General features: G+C 47.7%; 1 protein-coding gene across 3 annotated transcripts in view; it reads left to right on the forward strand.

Annotated features, from left to right (window-relative positions):
* L3MBTL3 (L3MBTL histone methyl-lysine binding protein 3) overlaps positions 1–17,457 on the forward strand; it is a 200,671-nt gene extending 183,214 nt beyond the window's left edge. For all 3 annotated transcript variants that reach the window (XM_063954528.1, XM_063954526.1, XM_063954527.1), the window contains exons 19-22: positions 13,721–13,776; positions 13,864–14,030; positions 14,153–14,215; positions 16,842–17,457. In XM_063954528.1, coding sequence (XP_063810598.1) covers positions 13,721–13,776; positions 13,864–14,030; positions 14,153–14,215; positions 16,842–16,970 — 415 coding nt within the window. In that variant the 3' untranslated portion in view covers positions 16,971–17,457. The remainder of the gene's footprint in view (positions 1–13,720; positions 13,777–13,863; positions 14,031–14,152; positions 14,216–16,841) is intronic.
* The last annotated feature ends 2,199 nt before the right edge of the window (positions 17,458–19,656 follow it).

Consider the following 19,656-nt stretch of genomic DNA (forward strand, 5'->3'; position numbering starts at 1 on the left):
ACTAAGGAGGAGTCCCTCCTCTCGATCAATATTCTGGAGTTGCGGGCGGTCTTCAATGCCTTGAACCTAGCCCAGCATTTAATTCAGAACCGTCCTGTTCAAGTACAGTCGGACAACGCCACCACAGTGGCTTACATAAATCATCAAGGCGGCACTCGAAGCCGCCTAGCAATGAAGGAAGTCTCACGGATTCTACAGTGGGCAGAACGCCATCTGCCGGCCATATCGGCAATATTCATTCCGGGAGTCCTGTATTGGGAAGCGGACTTTCTCAGTCGTCAGGACGTGCATGCCGGCGAGTGGGGCCTCCATCCAGAAGTGTTTCAACTCCTAGTGGAAAGGTGGGGCCTTCCAGACGTAGATCAGATTGCGTCTCGACACAATCACAATGTTCTGGTCTTCGGAGCAAGGACGAGGGATCCTCAAGCAGCATTCGTGGATGCGGTGGCGATACCGTGGAGGTTTCGGCTGCCGTACGTGTTCCCTCCGGTGTCACTCCTGCCCAGGGTAATTCGGAAGTTCAAGCAAGAAAAAGGAATTCTGCTTCTCATAGCTCCAGCGTGGCCCAGACGGCACTGGTTCTCAGACCTGCAAGGCCTATCGTCAGAGCGTCCAATTCTACTTCCACAACGCCCAGACCTCCTCGTTCAGGGCCCCTGTGTCTACCAGGACCTAGCCCGACTGTCTTTGACGGCGTGGCTCTTGAAGTTTCCGTCTTAAGGGCTAAAGGGTTTTCTGAGGCGGCCATTCAAACTATGTTGCGGGCCCGGAAACCGGCTTCGGCACGGATTTACTATAGGGTCTGGTGCGCATCTAACGGTTATGGCGCTTCCAAGTTTAGTATAGCCAAGTTGTTGGCTTTTCTTCAGCAGGGCCTGGACTTAGGCCTGCGTCTGGCCTCCCTCAAGGTTCAAATATCTGCCTTGTCGGTGTGGTTTCGGAGAAAAATTGCAACCTTACCTGATGTGCATACCTTTACTCAGGGCGTGTTGCGTATCCAACCTCCCTATGTCCCGCCTGTGGCTCCTTGGGACTTGTCGGTGGTTTTGGAGGCGTTACAAGAGTCTCCGTTTGAACCTCTTGGTTCAGCTGACCTTAAGTGGCTTTCCCTTAAGGTGGTGTTTCTGCTGGCTATTGCTTCAGCTAGAAGAGTGTTGGATTTGGGTGCCTTGTCCTGTAGTTCCCCATATCTGATATTTCACCGTGACCGGGCGGTTCTTAGGACTCGTCCCGGCTATCTACCTAAGGTGGTTTCTTCGTTCCACCTTAATCAGGAGATTGTAGTTCCGGCACTTGTTTCTCCTGATCTGTTTCCCAAAGAGCGGTCTTTGGATGTGGTACAGGCTCTCCGTATCTATGTGAAGAGAACTGCTCCTATTAGGAAATATGATTTGTTGTGTTTGGGTTTCACAAACGGGGCTGGCCTGCTCACAAGCAAACTCTGGCCAGATGGATTAGAATGGTGATTGCACATTAAGGCCCATTCTACTCGGTCTGTTGGACCTTCTTGGGCGGCCCAACGTGGTACGACCCTTGAACAATTGTGCAAGGCGGCTACGTGGTCCCCTGTGAACACGTTCATAAGGTTCTATGCCTTCGATACTGCCGCTTCCCAGGATGCTTCCTTTGGACGCCGGGTTCTTGTGCCCGCTACAGTGCGTCCCCTCCCATGAGGAACTGCTTTAGGACATCCTCATTGTCCATTCCTTGTGGAGCCCAGTGTACCCTGCAGCAGAAAACAAGTTTTATGGTAAGAACTTACCTTTGTTAAAACTATTTCTGCGAGGTACACTGGGCTCCACAAGGCGCCTACCCTGACGCACTTAGCTTCTTTGGGTTGGTATGGCATTAGCCGCTGACACGTCTCCTGTCGTGAGAATGCGGTGTTGTGGCTACTAACCGTTGTCGTCTCTTTTCCTGCTACTGCATTGGACTGGTTAATTAAAAACTGAGATCCTGTGCAGGGAGGCGGGGTGATATAGGAGGCGGCGCTATGCATTCTGGGAACAGTCAAAGCTTTGAGCCTGTTGGTGCCTCGGATCAAGATCCTACTCTACACCCATTGTCCATTCCTTGTGGAGCCCAGTGTACCTCGCAGAAAGAGTTTTAACAAAGGTAAGTTCTTACCATAAAACTCGTTTTTGTGCAGATTCATCACTTAAATTTCAGATAAAATAAAAAATTATATTACAGGTTGTAATGTAACAAAATATGTAAAAAGCCAAGGGAGGTGAATACTTCAGCAAGGCATTGTGTAAACTTTTATACACGTGCCTTATAATAATCCAATTTGATTTTTGCCATACTGTCAGATGTCACTAACAACATCAGTATGTGTGGACAGCTTTCCACTTTGTCCCTTCCCTTGGTCAAAAAACAACAAGGCTAGCTTACCCATCAAATAGAGATAGTGATACTTCAAGGGCATAATGAGTGGAACCGAGAGACAGCCACATTTTAGTTTATTTCTATTTTTCATGCATAAAGTTAAGCATATTTTTGTCATGTGTACTTCATCATTTGCACTTCAAAAGTAAAGGCTCTTTAAAACCCACCTGGACCTATCATTACATACAGTATGTGTGCTAAACCCCCAATAACTGGGCAATATCAAGTAGTCAATATCTGCATAAACTCCCAAGCAAATTACTATGGTAGCCTTGTTGAAAACAAGAGAATCCATGTGTTACTTTCATGTGCAGGTTCTGTGGTAATAGCTGGTAGTGTCCCAGTATACAAGGAGGGGTGAGCAGAGTTTGCTTTCGTTTTTCAGTATAAGAGGTTTTGCTAGGTATAATGTCATATATCCAATTATGTGATATATTTCTGCTGTATAGTTTAATTGTCCTAATTTCTTTTAATACAATCATTCGTTATTTATGCAGATTTGTAATAGTGGTGCAATTCTGTAACACCCATTTCTCTTACGTCCTAGAGGATACTGGGGTTCCATTTAGTACCATGGGTTATAGACGGGTCCACTAGGAGCCATGGGCACTTTTAGAGTTTGATAGTGTGGGCTTGCTCCTCCCTCTATGTCCCTCCTACCAGACTCAGTTTAGAAAATGTGCCCGGAGGAGCCGGTCACACTTACGGAAGCTCTTGAAGAGTTTTCTGCATTTATTTTATATGTTTGTTATTCTCAGGCAGGGCTGGATGGCACCAGTCTGCCTGCTTCGTGGGACTTAGGGGGGGGAGAACGGCCCAACCTCTTGAACGGTTAATTGTCCCGTTCCCCGCTGACAGGACACTGAGCTCCTGAGGGAACAATTTGCAAGCCCCACCATGGCGAGCGTACATTCCCGCAGCACGACGCCACCCCTAACAGAGCCAGAAGAATAAAGAGTGGTGAGTACTAAGCCAGCATCCCGGTTAGTGGGGCGCCAGCCATAATGGCGGCATGTGGGTACGGAGACGCACGGCTTCTAACCGGGTCGGAATGCGTCTCCAGACACAGTACACAGCTGCGTCTCAGTACACTGTACACCGTACCCACACTGGCAAAAACAACTGTAAAATGGTTTTCTCTCCATTTTAAGCACCAGATTACCTCAGCCAGTATAAAAAAGCGTGAAGACCGCGCGCCATTGAGGGGGCGCGGCCTTCACTATCAGTGGATCCAGCAGCTCATCAGCGCCATTTTCTCTCTGCAGTGGACACGGTACCAGGGGGTCATAGCAGGGGGGGAGCGATTATTAGTGCACTTAGTCTGTGACCCGGCTAAGCTTGACATTCACGGTAAGGGCGTTTTGGGGCTGGCTCCAAATAACTGTCTTCCTGAAGGGCTCTTTGTGGGTTAAATTCATTGTGTTTAACCTTTTCCTGTGTGTGTGTGTGTGCTGTCACATTTTACATTTTGGCAGGCCCCAAACTAGCGTCTCAATCCCCTCCCATTGGTCCGCAAAAACTATCTCTGGCCCATATCCTGCAGTCTGACACTGATGCTGACGGGTCAGACATGGAGGAGACTGAGGTGGATTTGGAGGGGGGGATGCTACTCTGTCACAGGGAATATAGGCTCTTATAGAGGCTATCAGAGATGTTCTGCAAATTCCTGATAAGGTGTCAGAGGAGTGTGAGGAATCTTATTTTGATGTAAAAAAGAAGTCCTCAGTCACTTTTCCTGTGTCAAAGGAATTGAATACCCTGTTTGAAGAACCGTGGGTTAATCCTGATAAGAAATTTCAAATCCCTAAAAGGTTGCTCTCATCTTTTCCTTTTCCTCTGGAGGATAGGAAAAAATGAGAAAATCCACCGATAGTGGACGCATCAGTCTCTAGACTGTCACGAAAAATTGTATTGCCTGTTCCTGGTGCAGCCTCCCTAAAAGACACAGCTGATCGTAAAATTGATACTACACTCAAAGCATTGTATACAGCTGCTGGGGTGGCCCAAAGACCCACTATTGCATGTGCGTGGATCACTGAAGCCATTGCTAAATGGTCAAGTAACCTAATTGAGGGGTTAGATTCCTTGTCTAGGGGGGACATTTTACTGCTGCAGCATATACAGGACTCTGCGAACTTTATGGTGAAGCCATAAAAGAGATAGGCTTGCTTAATGCACGCACCACCACTATGGCAGTGTTGGCACGCAGGGCCTTGTGGCTATGCCAGTGGACTGCTGATACGGACCCCAGGAAAGGCGTGGAAGGCCTACCATTCACAGGAGAGGCCTTGTTTGGAGATGAACTAGACAAATGGATCTCCAAAGCTACTGCGGGTAAGTTCTATGTATCTTCCTTCCGCAGCTTCCCCTGCCAGGAAAGCTTATTCAGCTTCAAATTTACAGTCCTTTCGGACAGCCAAGTTTAAGGGCAAATACAGAGGTGCTTTTACGGCCTCCAGAGGCGCAAGAGGTAAACCACGCAAACCAGCAACTGCAGGTGCTCAGGAACAGAGCTCAGGCTCTGCTTCCTCAAAGCCTTCAGCATGACGGTGGACTGCGATGCCTGGAAGGCTGTCAGGTGGGAGCCCAACTAACATTCTTCAGTCACATCTGGTCAAGTTCGTGCCGGGATCACTGGGTCATAGATATTATTTCCCATGGGTTACAGACTTGAGTTCCAAGAGCTCCCACCTCACAGATTCTTCAAATCAGGCTTACCAGTTTCACAAGAGGCAAGTATAACTTTACAGCATGCCATCCAAAAACTGGTATAGACTCAAGTCATTGTGCCAGTTCCACCTCATCTGCAAACAAGGGGTACTATTCCAACTTGTTTGTAGTACTGAAACCAGACTGTTCGGTATGGGCAATTCTGAACCTCAAGTCCTTGAACCCGTTCTTAAGAGTGTTCAACTTCAAGATGGAGTCTCTGAGAGCGGTGATCTCAGGTCTGGAGGAAGGGGAATTCCTAGTGTCTCTGGATATCAAAGATGCGTACCTTCACATTCCGATCTGGCCGCCTCATCAGGCTTATCTACGGTTTGCACTGCAGGGCTGTCACTACCAGTTCCAGGCCCTGCCATTTGGTCTCTCCATGGACTGAGGGTGTTCACCAAAGTGATGGCCGAGATGATGTTTCTACTCCGCAAACAGGGAGTGAATATAATTCCGTACCTGGACGATCTTCTGATTAAGGTGCCGTCCAGGGAGAGAGAGGTTGCTGAACAGCATTGGTCTCTCAACCAAACTTCTCCAGGATCATTCTGAACCTTCCGAAATCTCACCTAGAGCCAGCACGGATGCTTCCATTCCTGGGAATGATACTGGACACTGAGTCCCAGAAGGTGTTCCTTCCGTTGGAAAAGGCATTGGTAATCCAGTCGATGGTTCGGGATGTAAAATGGTGGCTCTTACGAGGCGCTTCAATACGGAAGGTTTCACGCAGACCCTTCCAGTTCGATCTGTTGGACAAATGGTCCGGATCGCATCTTCACATGCACCAGAGGATCCATCTGTCGCCAAAAGCCAGGATCTTCCTTCTGTGGTGGCTACAGACTTCTCACCTCGTCGAGGGTCGGAGGTTCGGAATCAGAATTGGATTCTGTTAACCACAGACGCAAGCCTCAGAGGTTGGGGAGCAGTCACCCAGGGGTTTCAAGGAAGATGGTCAAGTCAGGAAGTCCTCTTTCTAATCAACATTCTGGAACTCAGGGCCATATACAGTGCCCTTCTGCATGCCTCGTATCTTCATCAAGATCGGGCTATTCAGGTCCGGTCGGACAATGTGACGGCAGTGACGTACATAAACCGACAGGGCGGAACAAAAAGCAGAGCAGCAATGTCAGAGGTGTTAAGAATTCTCCTCTGGACAGAAAAAAACGCTGTGGCGTTGTCAGCAGTCTTCATTCCGGGAGTAGACAACTGGGAAGCAGACTTCCTCAGCAGACACGACCTGCACCTGGGGGAGTGGGGCCTTCACCTGGAAGTGTTTAGGTACTTGACATGTCGATGGGGATATCCACAAATCGACATGATGGCCTCTCGTCTCAACATGAAGCTCAAGCGGTATTGTTCTAGGTCGAGAGATCCACAGGCAATGGCGGTAGACGCTCTGATGACTCCATGAGTCTATCAGATGGTGTACGTGTTTCCTCCACTTCCTCTGATCCCAAGAATTCTAAAAAGAATAAAAAGGGAAAAGGTTCAAGCAATACTTATTGCTCCGGACTGGCCAAGAAGGACCTTGTACGTGGACCTTCTGGAGATGCTCCTCGAAGATCCGTGGCCTCTACCTCTTCGCGAGGATCTTCTGCAACAGGGCCCGATTGTTTATCAGGACTTACCGCGGCTGCGTTTGATGGCATGGAAGTTGAACGGCTGATTCTAGCCAGAAGAGGGATCCCTAACAAGGTTATCCTGACTATGATCCAAGCCAGGAAGGGGGGGGACGTCTAAGCATTACCACCGTATTTGGAAGAAATCTACGTCTCTTGGTGTGAGAGCAGAAATTATTCTGCGGTGTAATTTCATTTGGGACGTTTCCTACTTTTTCTGCAGGCAGGTATGGATGTGGGCCTACGTCTGAGCTCCATAAAAGTTCAGATTTTGGCCTTGACCATTTTCTTTCAAAAACAATTGGCTTCTCTTCCTGAGGTCCAGACGTTCTTGAAAGGTGTTCTGCACATCCAACCTCCCTTTGTGCCTCCCACGGCACCTTGGGATATCAATTTGGCAAAGGAAAAGGGGGGGATGGGAAAACAATTTGGTGCTGCAGTTCCTCCAATCGGACTGGTTTGAACCGTTACAGGGGGTGAACGTAAAATATCTTACGTGGAAGACCGTCACACTGGTGGCCTTGGCTTCAGCAAGACGTGTCAGAGTTGGGGGCGTTGTCTTACAAGAGCCCCTACCTAATTTTCCATGAGGACAGAGCTGAACTCAGGACTCGTCAGCAATTTCTTCCTAAAGTGGTGTCTGCGTTTCACATCAACCAACCTATTGTGGTTTCGGCTGTCACTGACACCTCTGCCACTTCAAAGTCTTTGGATGTTGTGAGGGCTTTTCAGGTGTATGTAAAGCAATCAGCTTGTCATAGAAAATCGGACTCACTGTTTGTTCTTTATGATCCCAATAAAATTAGATTTCCTGCTTCAAAGCAGTCCATTGCACGCTGGATCAGGCACACTATCCAGCATGCTTATTCCACGGCAGTTTTGCCAGTTTCAAAATCTGTACAGGACCACTCTATTAGGTCGGTGGGTTCTTCCTGGGCGGCTGCCCGGGGTGTCTCGGGTTTACAGCTCTGCCGAGCGGCTACTTGGTCTGGTTTGAACACGTTTGCTAAGTGCTACAAGTTCGATACTTTGACCAAACTGAAGGTCCTCAGAGGCCAATCAGTTCTGCAGGAACCTCAGCACTCTCCCACCCAGTTTGGGAAATTTGGTACATCTCCATGGTACTAAATGGAACCCCAGTATCCTCTAGGACGTAAGAAAAAATAGGATTTTAATTACCTACCAGTAAATCCTTTTCTCGTAGTCCGTAGAGGATACTGGGCACCCACCTAGTGCTTCGTACTTCCTGCACTGTTACTTGGTTAAGTATTGTTGGTTCAGCTGTTGCTGTTCCTGTTTAAAGTTGAGTTAGCATAGCTTTCTTCTGGTTTGTGTGGGCTGGTTTGAAATCTCACCACTATCCTTTTATATCCTTCTCTCAAAGTATGTCTGTTTCCTCAGGCACAGTTTCTTAGAAATAGTCTGGTAGGAAGGGCATAGAGGGAGGAGCCAGCCCACACTATCAAATTCTTAAAGTGCCCATGGCTCCTAGTGGACCAGTCTATACCCCATGATACTAAATGGAATTCCAGTATCCTCTACGGACTATGAGAAAAGGATTTATCAGTAGGTAATTAAAATCCTATTTCTCTGACGTCCTAGTGGATGCTGGGAACTCCGTAAGGACCATGGGGAATAGACGGGCTCCGCAGGAGACTGGGCACTCTAAAAGAGAGATTAGGTACTATCTGGTGTGCACTGGTTCCTCCCTCTATGCCCCTCCTCCAGACCTCAGTTAGAATCTGTGCCCGGCCAGAGCTGGATGCACCTAGTGGGCTCTCCTGAGCTTGCTAGAAAAGAAAGTATTTGTTAGTTTTTTTATTTTCAGTGAGATCTGCTGGCAACAGACTCACTGCTACGTGGGACTGAGGGGAGAGAAGCAAACCTACCTGCTTGCAGCTAGCTTGTGCTTCTTAGGCTACTGGACACCATTAGCTCCAGAGGGTTCGAACACGGGCCTGACCTCGATCGTCCGTTCCCGGAGCCGCGCCGCCGTCTCCCTTGCAGAGCCAGAAGACAGAAGAGAAGCGATGAAATCGGCGGCAGAAGACTTCTGTCTTCATTAAGGTAGCGCACAGCACTGCAGCTGTGCGCCATTGCTCCCACAGCACACCACACACTCCGGTCACTGTAGGGTGCAGGGCGCTGGGGGGGGGGGCGCCCTGGGCAGCAATTATAATACATTTTGGCAATTAAAATACACATAATACAGTCTGCAAACTGTATATGTGTAAAAAAAAACGCCATTAAGTTACATAAAACGCGGGACAGAAGCCCGCCGCTGAGGGGGCGGGGCCTTCTTCCTCAGCACACCAGCGCCATTTTCCCTTCACAGTTCCGCTGGAAGCAGCTCCCCAGGCTCTCCCCTGCAGTATCCTGATACAAGAAGGGTAAAAAAGAGAGGGGGGGCACATAAATTTAGGCGCAAATAAGATATTTAAGCAGCTATTGGGTAAATCACTTTTTATAGTGTAAATCCCTGTGTTATATAGCGCTGTGGTGTGTGCTGGCATACTCTCTGTCTCCCCAAAGGACTTTGTGGGGTCCTATCCTCAGTCTGAGCATTCCCTGTGTGTGTGCGGTGTGTCGGTACGGCTGTGTCGACATGTTTGATGAGGAGGGTTACGTGGAGGCGGGGCAGGGGCAGATAAGTGTGGTGTCACCCCCGACGGGGCCGACACCTGATTGGATGGCTATGTGGAAGGTCTTAACCGACAGTGTCAACTCCTTACATAAAAGGTTCGATGACGCAGCAGCCTTGGGACAGCCGGGGTCTCAGCCCGCGCCTGCCCAGGCGACTCAGAAGCAGTCAGGGGCTCATAAACGCCCGCTAGCTCAGATGGTAGACACAGATGTCGACACGGAGTCTGACTCCAGTGTAGATGAGAATGAGACAAATGTACAGTCTACAAAGGCCATCCGATGCATGATTATTGCAATGAAAGATGTTTTACACATTTCTGACATTAACCCGGTTACCACCAAGAGGGGTATTATGTTTGGGGAGAAAAAGCAGCCAGTGACTTTTCCCCCATCTGATGAATTAAATTAATTGTGTGAAGAAGCGTGGAGTTCCCCTGATAAGAAACTAGTGATTTCTAAGAGGTTACTGATGGCGTACCCTTTCCCGCCAATGGATAGGTTACGTTGGGAAACATCCCCTAGGGTGGACAAGGCGCTAACACGCTTATCTAAAAGGGTGGCACTGCCGTCTCAGGATACGGCTGCCCTAAAGGAGCCTACGGATAAAAAGCAGGAAGATATCCTGAAGTCTGTGTATACACACTCTGGTACTCTACAGAGACCTGCTATTGCTTCAGCCTGGATGTGTAGTGCTGCAGCAGCATGGACAGATACCCTGTCGGACAACATTGATTCCCTCGACAGGGATACTGTTTTGCTAACCCTCGGACATATAAAAGACGTCGTCTTATATATGCGGGATGCCCAGAGGGACATTTGCCTGCTGGCATCTAGAATTAATGCAATGTCCATTTCTGCCAGGAGAGTATTATGGACTCGGCAGTGGACAGGTGATGCTGATTCTAAAAACACATGGGGGTTTTGCCTTATAAGGGTGAGGAATTGTTTGGGGACGGTCTCTCGGACCTGGGAAGTCGACTTTTTTACCTCAGGTTCCCTCACAGCCTAAGAAAGCACCGTATTATCAAGTGCAGTCCTTTCGACCTCAGAAAGGCAAGCGGGTCAGAGGAGCATCCTTTCTGGCCAGAGGCAAGGGTAGAGGAAAGAAGCTGCACCAGGCAGCCAGTTCCCAGGAACAAAAATCCTCCCCTGCTTCCACTAAGTCCACCGCATGACGTTGGGGCTCCACAGGCGAAGCCAGGTGCGGTGGGGGCGCGTCTCCGAAACTTCAGCAACCAGTGGGTTCGCTCACAAGTGGATCTCTGGGCTGTACAAATTGTATCTCAGGGATACAAGCTGGAATTCGAGGCGACTCCCCCTCGCCGTTACCTCAAATCAGCCTTGCCAGCTGCTCCCAGGGAAAGGGAGGTAGTACTGGCGGCAATTCACAAGCTGTACCTCCAGCAGGTGATAATCAAGGTCCCCCTCCTTCAACAGGGAAGGGGTTACTATTCCACAATGTTTGTGGTACCGAAACCGGACGGTTCGGTGAGACCCATTCTGAATTTAAAATCCTTGAACACTTATATAAAGAAGTTCAAGTTCAAAATGGAATCGCTCAGGGCGGTTATTGCAAGCCTGGAATAGGGGGATTTTATGGTGTCGCTGGACATCAAGGATGCTTACTTGCATGTCCCCATTTACCCACCTCACCAGGAATACCTCAGGTTTGTGGTACAGGACTGTCATTACCAATTCCAGACGTTACCGTTTGGTCTCTCCACGGCACCGAGAATATTTACCAAGGTAATGGCCGTAATGATGATACTCCTTCGGAAGAAGGGAGTTATAATTATCCCGTACTTGGACGATCTCCTCATAAAGGCGAGGTCCAGAGAGCAGTTGTTGGTCAGCGTAGCACTCTCTCAGGAAGTGTTGCAACAGCACGGCTGGATTTTGAATATCCCAAAGTCGCAGCTGATTCCTGCGACGCGTCTGCTTTTCCTGGGCATGATTCTGGACACAGAACAGAAGACGGTGTTTCTCCCGGTGGAGAAGGCCCAGGAATTGTCATCTCTGGTCAGGGACCTCCTGAAACCAAAACAGGTGTCGGTGCATCACTGCACGCGAGTCCTGGGAAAGATGGTGGCTTCTTACAAAGCAATTCCCTTCAGCAGGTTCCATGCAAGGATCTTTCAGTGGGATCTGTTGGACAAATGGTCCGGATCGCATCTTCAGATGCATCGGTTGATCACCCTGTCCCCAAGGGCCAGGGTGTCTCTGCTGTGGTGGCTGCAGAGTGCTCATCTTCTCGAGGGCCGCAAGTACGGCATACAGGACTGAGTCCTGGTGACCACGGATGCAAGCCTCCGAGGATGGGGGGCAGTCACTCAGGGAAGAAACTTCCAAGGACAGTGGTCAAGTCTGGAGACTTCACTGCACATAAATATACTGGAACTAAGGGCCATTTACAACGCCCTGAGTCAAGCAGAGCCCCTGCTTCAAAACCAGATGGCATCCCGCCTCAACAAAAAGCTAAAAAAATATTGCGCCAGGTCAAGGGACCCTCAGACGATAGCTGTGGACGCACTAGTGACACCGTGGGTGTACCAGTCGGTTTATGTGTTCCCTCCTCTTCCTCTCATACCCAAGGTACTGAGTATAGTAAGAAAGAGAGGAGTAAGAACTATACTCATCGTTCCGGATTGGCCAAGAAGAACTTGGTACCCAGAACTACAAGAAATTATCTCAGAGGACCTATGGCCTCTGCCTCTCAGACAGGACCTGTTACAGCAGGGGCCCTGTCTGTTCCAAGACTTACCGCGGCTGCGTTTGACGGCATGGCGGTTGAACGCCGGATCCTAACGGAAAAGGGCATTCCAGATGAAGTGATTCCTACGCTGATAAAAGCTAGGAAGGATGTGACAGCAAAGCATTATCACCGCATATGGCGGAAATATGTCGCTTGGCGTGAGGCCAGGAAGGCCCCAACAGAGGAATTCCAGCTGGGTCGATTTCTGCACTTCCTACAGTCAGGGGTGACTATGGGCCTAAAATTGGGGTCCATAAAGGTCCAGATTTCGGCCCTATCTATTTTCTTTCAAAAAGTACTGGCTTCACTGCCTGAAGTTCAAACGGTTGTAAAGGGAGTGCTGCATATTCAGCCCCCTTTGGTGCCTCCAGTGGCACCTTGGGATCTTAACGTAGTGTTGGATTTCCTGAAATCACACTGGTTTGAGCCACTTAGGACCGTGGAGCTAAAGTATCTCACGTGGAAGGTGGTCATGCTGTTGGCCTTAGCTTCAGCTAGGCGTGTGTCAGAATTGGCGGCTTTGTCATGTAAAAGCCCGTATCTGATCTTCCATATGGACAGGGCAGAATTGAGGACTCGTCCCCAATTTCTCCCAAAGGTGGTATCAGCGTTTCATTTGAACCAACCTATTGTGGTGCCTGCGGCTACTCGGGACTTGGAGGATTCCAAGTTGCTGGACGTAGTCCAGGCTTTGAAAATTTATGTTTCCAGGACGGCTGGAGTCAGGAAAACTGACTCGCTATTTATCCTGCATGCACCCAACAAGCTGGGTGCTCCTGCTTCAAAGCAAACTATTGCTCGCTGGATCTGTTGCACGATTCAGCTGGCACATTCTGCGGCTGGACTGCCGCATCCTAAATCAGTAAAAGCCCATTCCACAAGGAAGGTGGGCTCTTCTTGGGCGGCTGCCCGAGGGGTCTCGGCTTTACAGCTTTGCCGAGCTGCTACTTGGTCGGGTTCAAACACATTTGCTAAATTCTACAAGTTTGATACCCTGGCTGAGGAGGACCTTGAGTTTGTTCATTCGGTGCTGCAGAGTCATCCGCACTCTCCCGCCCGTTTGGGAGCTTTGGTATAATCCCCATGGTCCTTACGGAGTTCCCAGCATCCACTAGGACGTCAGAGAAAATAAGAATTTACTCACCGGTAATTCTATTTCTCGTAGTCCATAGTGGATGCTGGGCGCCCGTCCCAAGTGTGGACTCTCTGCAATACATGTATATAGTTATTGCTTCACTAAAGGGTTATTGTTATGAGCCATCCGTAAAAGGAGGCTCAGTTGTTTTTCATACTGTTAACTGGGTAAGTTTATCACAAGTTGTACAGTGTGATTGGTGTGGCTGGTATGAGTCTTACCCTGGATTCCAAATCCTTTCCTTGTTGTGTCAGCTCTTCCGGGCACAGTTTCCTTAACTGAGGTCTGGAGGAGGGGCATAGAGGGAGGAGCCAGTGCACACCAGATAGTACCTAATCTTTCTTTTAGAGTGCCCAGTCTACTGCGGAGCCTGTCTTTTCCCCATGGTCCTTACGGAGTTCCCAGCATCCACTACGGACTACGAGAAATAGAATTACCGGTGAGTAAATTCTTATTTTTCTGTTTTAGTGGTGCTCACACGTATATCCGCCTGCAACTGATTAGACAGGATAGAGATGGTACAGGTATGTAGTCTGTTTGCGGTTATGTAATGTTTACTTACTGTATGTTAAATAATGATGCTTCAGTTGAAATGCCCCCATTTTCCCCAGATTGTGAATTGAGTTTGGAGCAACCACTGCATCAGTCAGTGTTCATGACATCACTCTCCTCAGACCCTGGTCATCGTATTCACCTGTGCTGGGAACAGCAATGCCACCTGCTTCCGGAGGTGTCAGCATATACTGCTAAATCTGTCAGCAAGTGGAATGCTGAAGAAGTAAGATCCCACATTGGGAATAGAGATTATTCTACCCCCCCCCCCCCCCCCCCCCCCAAAAAAAACCCACCAAATCAAACCTTTTCGTTATAAATTGAGTCTTTCATCCTCTTTCTCTGCAGGTTGCTCAGTTTGTCCAGCAGCTGCCAGGGTGTATGGAACAAGCCTCTATCTTCAGAGACGAGGTAGGGGAGATCTCACCAGTCTGACCATTCGCCTCTGACCTTGCTCATTAACAAGGATATACTTCATATAACATTTCTTCCCCGTTCTGGAGCTTGGTCACAACAACAATTGAACCTCTTGTCCAGAAGCCTAATTCAAGGTTGATTGCAAAATAACATTTTCCTCTAATGGGCAAATCCATGTGCACTGCAGGTGGGAAAGATATAACATGTGCAGAAAGAGTTAGATTTGGATGGGGTGTGTTTAAACTGAAATCTAAATTGCAGTATAAAAATAAAGCAGCCAGTATTTACCCCTCCCCCCGCCAGCAGTCTGCGTCTGGGATACCAGTGGAAAATATATATACCTGAGCAAAAGAGGTGGCACTCCTGGACTCCTTACTTAGTGAAAAAAGCTGTGTTTTTAATTAACGTTTCGGGGCACTTCTCCCCCGTCATCAGCTGACCAGAGCAGAGGGGAAGCCTTTCCATAGTTTGTAATGCTGATAAGTATTTGGCATTTATGCTGCTATGAACTATGCTGCTACTTTGCCTTATTTTCCTCATTATGCACTTTTATATACATTTTCTGGATGCATTGGATTTTGGTGGTCATTCCGAGTTGATCGCTCGCTAGCAGTTTTTAGCAGCCGTGCAAACGCATTGTCGTCACCCACTGGGAAGTGTATTTTCGCTTTGCAGAAGTGCGAACGCCTGTGCAGCAGAGCGCCTGCAAAAACATTTTGAGCAAAACAAGACCAGCACTGAACTTACTCTTCGTGTGCGTTGATTCTAACGATAGAGGGTTGGCTTTTGACGGCACACACCTGCCCAGCATTCGCCCAGCCACGCCTGTGTTTTCCCTGGCACGCCTGCGTTTTTTTCAAATACTCCCAGAAAACTGTCAGTTGACAACCAGAAATACCCCCTTCCTGTCAATCTTCCTGCGTTGTGCCGTGCGACTGAAAGCTTCGCTAGGACCTGTGCAAAACCACAAAGTACTTTGTACCTGTATGTCGCGCGTGCGCATTGCGGTGCATACGGATGCGCAGAAATGCCAATTTTTTGCCTGATCACTGCGCTGCGAACAACGGCAGCCAGCGATCAACTCGGAATGACCCCCTTTATCCTTTAGCATAAATTGAGTTTGAATCACTGATGTGCTGGCTCCTGGGTTTTTTCTTATCTGCAACATTATATGGGGCCAGGCATTCTGTTTTTTTCTTTTGAAGTGTTTGCAAACTGTCAAAGATTAGAAAATATACAGTATTGGTGTCCCAGGGTCATCTCAGCATCAAGCACAGCATCTTAGCGTCATGTACGGTAGTGTGGCGTAAGTACATACTGTGGGGCACGGCATCTCTGCAATGCTGCGTAAGTACAGTTATGTGGCTCCACACTTAAGGACCGATACGTTTACTGGTCCTAGGAACGGAACTTGGTTATTAAGTTAGGAGCGTCTGTATGTATATGTGAGAGAAAGTAGACCCATGAGGGATGGGACTTTAGCGAAGTAGCTGTGTTTGGTGACCACCTGGTCCTTTTTTCACACGTTTCCTGTGAAAACCTGTGTAATGTTTTTGCGTACAGATACTAGTACTGAACACCGCAATTCTCACCCATAAGAGCAGCTTTGGGAACTCCTCTGAGTCTGTTTCCCCATAGGATGTAAGCGATAATGGGATATTTGTACTTCCATTAAATCCTTTACCCTGATCTGATGGGGGACGCGGTGGGCGTGATTCAGACCTGACCGTAGATGTGCTAAATTTAGCACATCTACAATCAGCTTTCCTGACATGCGGGGGGACTACCAGCACAGGGCTAGTCCGCCCCACACAGGGCTGGTCCGCCCGGCATGTCAGCCCTCCCACAGAAGTACAAAAGTATCGCACTGCGGAGATGCCCGTCGCTGCTCTGGGTCGCAGCGGCTGCGTGTGACGTCACGCAGCCACCGCGGCTCGTCCCCAACGGTTCGGGCACGCATGCGTTGCCCGGACTGCGCCCGCCTAAACGTCAGCCAAACGCCGCAGGCCCGCCCCCTCCCACCCGGCGACTGCCTCTGCCGTTGGCTGTCTGGCATTCTGCGGCACCGGGGCATACGCAGTTTAGACCCGATCGCTGCTGTGCAAAAATTCACAGCAGCGATTGGGTCTGAATGACCCCCTGTATGCTTAGCATCATACTCTTTCTCCTGTAAAAATACTATTTACTTTAGTCTTTTAGGGACTGTTATTTTTCCCTCTCTTTGTTTTTCCTCTTGTTTTATATCCTGCGATGCATGTTTAGAAAACCAGTGGAGTTCCCTACAGGGAGGGGAATATAGCAGAATGAAGAGGCTCAAATTTTTTATTGATTCGTAAAGTTGCGTACTCTCGCTTGGACTCTCTACACCCCTGCATCTCTGTCCCCCCAATGGATTCAGAGAAAATAATTTAAAGCAAATCCCCTTTTTTTGTATTTGGTCTTTGCTATTTATAGAGGGTTGACAATTAACCGTGTTATTTTTTGTTTAAGTAAGGCCATCTGGTGTGTATTTAATGGCTTAAAGGCCAGAATTCATTTTTAAATTGTATAGTTGGGACAACTTGATATGATTCCAAGAGAATGTACTAACCTGCTGTAATGCGTCTTCTATTTCTCACAGCAAATAGACGGGGAAGCCTTCCTACTTCTTACTCAGAGTGACTTGGTGAAGATTTTGGGGCTCAAACTGGGACCTGCTTTGAAAATCTCTAATTCTATCACTATGTTCCACAATCTGGCGCAGAATTGATGTGGTACAGAGCTAGATAAAAAGTAAAAAACTGAATGAGTCCTATCTTGCTGAAGAAGGTGGTATAAATAATAGCAACACAAGATGGTACAACAAACTTTGAACAGTCTCTTCCTGTTTTTAATCCAGTGGATTCATCACTCTGTCCTTGGCCAGAAAGGCACATACCCAGTAAGATTGCTGCAAAATATCACATGAGTAATAAGGATTTTCTTACGAAATCGTTAAGTTGCACAATCCTGCGCTGGGATCAACCCGTGGAGTTTGAGGATTTCTCTGTGTATTCTCAGATGTTTTGGTGTTTGCTTAATCATTATGTAGTATAGGAGCACTATAGTACTGACGTAAGAGGCGCAATGATGAAATTGATGCTGTGGTGCCTTACTGCTTTTATTCCTAGTGATTTCGTCCACTAGGGGTTTAAATAAAGTATAGCAGAATATTTTTGGTTTCTCATACAAAAAGTAAAACAAAAAATTGTTGTCAACCCTCTGTCTTTATTTCAAAGAACATGTTATAAAGTGACTTTATGTTTATTATATAGTTCTGAACATCTTCTATAAAGATTGCCACACCAGACAAACGTTTCAATACAGTAACACAAACTCTAGGCTCATTCGTATCACTGGACGCTAGGGGGTTTACTTACTAAGCATCAGCTTGTAAAAGCTGCAGTTTCTCAGCATGTTTTAAGCCTGAAATGTAAAGGGGCAATGCTTCTAATAATACACCCAGTGTTTTAACTTGCAGCAAAGTGTAATGGTGGGTGCACGTGCTTGGTGACTGACATCGCCCAGTGTTTCCCCTCCTGGGCTGGGCCGCCTGATGGCAGGCATACCTACTGTGTGATATCGCACTGTGATGGCATGTCACGGCCGGCCGGAGCATGCAGCTTTGGACGAGGGTCGTTGACGGCCCCGGGGGGCGCGCATCGCTCTTCGTCAGCTGCATACACACTGGACGATACAGTAAACTATTGCACAATTTCCCCCTCCTGAGCAATATATAGTTTACTATATCGCTAAGTGTGTATGCACCTTTAGCTTTTACCAATACACACCGCTTAGTAAATAAATCCCTAACTGAGAGAGAACTGACCACATGTTGATGGTTTTTGTATCATGCTAGTCCTGTCAATTTGAGATGTGAAAGATATTTGCAACATACCTTTGTATTCTACAGCAATTGTGAATGGGATTTCTAAAACTTACGGCAGTGTTTTCCCACTTTCCCATTCTGTCTTAGTCATCAAATTTCATGACATATTCTACAAACATTGCATGAATTAATATTGTTTAGAATTATTTAATGTGGGTAACAACTCCCACTCATAGGAGAAGAGTGGAAAGCAATAGAATCTTGTCAATAGGATCAACAGTAAATGCTACCTAATGGGGCTGACTTCCTCTTTTACCGGTATCCGGATGTTAGGTCGACAGTCAATAGTTCTATATGCACTAGGTCAACATGGACAAAATGTCAACATTGTTAAATGGTCGACATGAGGTTTTTTTGTGTGTTTTTTTTGCAATATTTTTTTTAAGTTCCAACTTTTTCATACTTTACCATCCACGTGGACTACGATTGGGAATAGCAACCTGTGCCGAGCGCAGTGAGGTAACTTGCCTGCAGCATGATGAGTGAAGAGGCCATGCAATCGGATGCAGTGCACTAATCGGGGTTCCTGGTCATGTAACGGGGAAACAACACCAAAAACATTAAAAATAGTGTCTACCTTCCCTGTGTCATCCTTTTTCCCATGTCAACCTTGTCCATGTCAACCAATAGTGGTTGACCTTAGTTTGCTCAAACACAGCTATGTTCTCCAGGATTTGTGAAGCCACAACTCTTACAGCTGTTAGTGGTGTGGTAAGGATTACATCTGATGTCTGTGGTTCATCATGCAGCTCTAATTAGGAAAGAGGCAATGAGATGGAGTGGGACCATGTCCTCATCTGAGTATGATTCATCAGGAGTTCAGTCATCTTCCTGGAGAGGAATACACAGGAATTAATGTGTATGAATGCTATGGGGGTCATTCCGAGTTGTTCGCTCGCAAGCTGCTTTTAGCAGCTTTGCACACGCTAAGCCGCCGCCTACTGGGAGTGAATCTTAGCTTATCAAAATTGCGAACGAAAGATTAGCAGAATTGCGAATAGACACTTCTTAGCAGTTTCTGAGTAGCTCCACACTTACTCGGCATCTGCGATCAGTTCAGTCAGTTTCGTTCCTGGTTTGACGTCACAAACACACCCAGCGTTCGCCCAGACACTCCTCCGTTTCTCCAGCCACTCCCGCGTTTTTCCCAGAAACGGTAGCGTTTTTTCGCACACACCCATAAAACGGCCTGTTTCCGCCCAGAAACACCCACTTCCTGTCAATCACATTACGATCACCAGAACGAAGAAAAAACCTCGTAATGCCGTGAGTAATATACCTAACTGCATAGCAAATTTACTTGGCGCAGTCGCACTGCGGACATTGCGCATGCGCATTAGCGACTAATCGCTCCATTGCGACAAAAAAATAACGAGCGAACAACTCGGAATGACCCCCTATGTACAGGTTGAGTATCCCTTATCCAAAATGCTTGGGACCAGAGGTATTTTGGATATCGGATTTTTCTGTATTTTGGAATAATTGCATACCATAATAAGATATCATGGCGATGGGACCCAAGTCTAAG

This window comes from Pseudophryne corroboree, chromosome 2 (genome assembly GCF_028390025.1).
Source record: "Pseudophryne corroboree isolate aPseCor3 chromosome 2, aPseCor3.hap2, whole genome shotgun sequence".
NCBI classification, from domain to species: Eukaryota; Metazoa; Chordata; class Amphibia; order Anura; family Myobatrachidae; genus Pseudophryne; species Pseudophryne corroboree.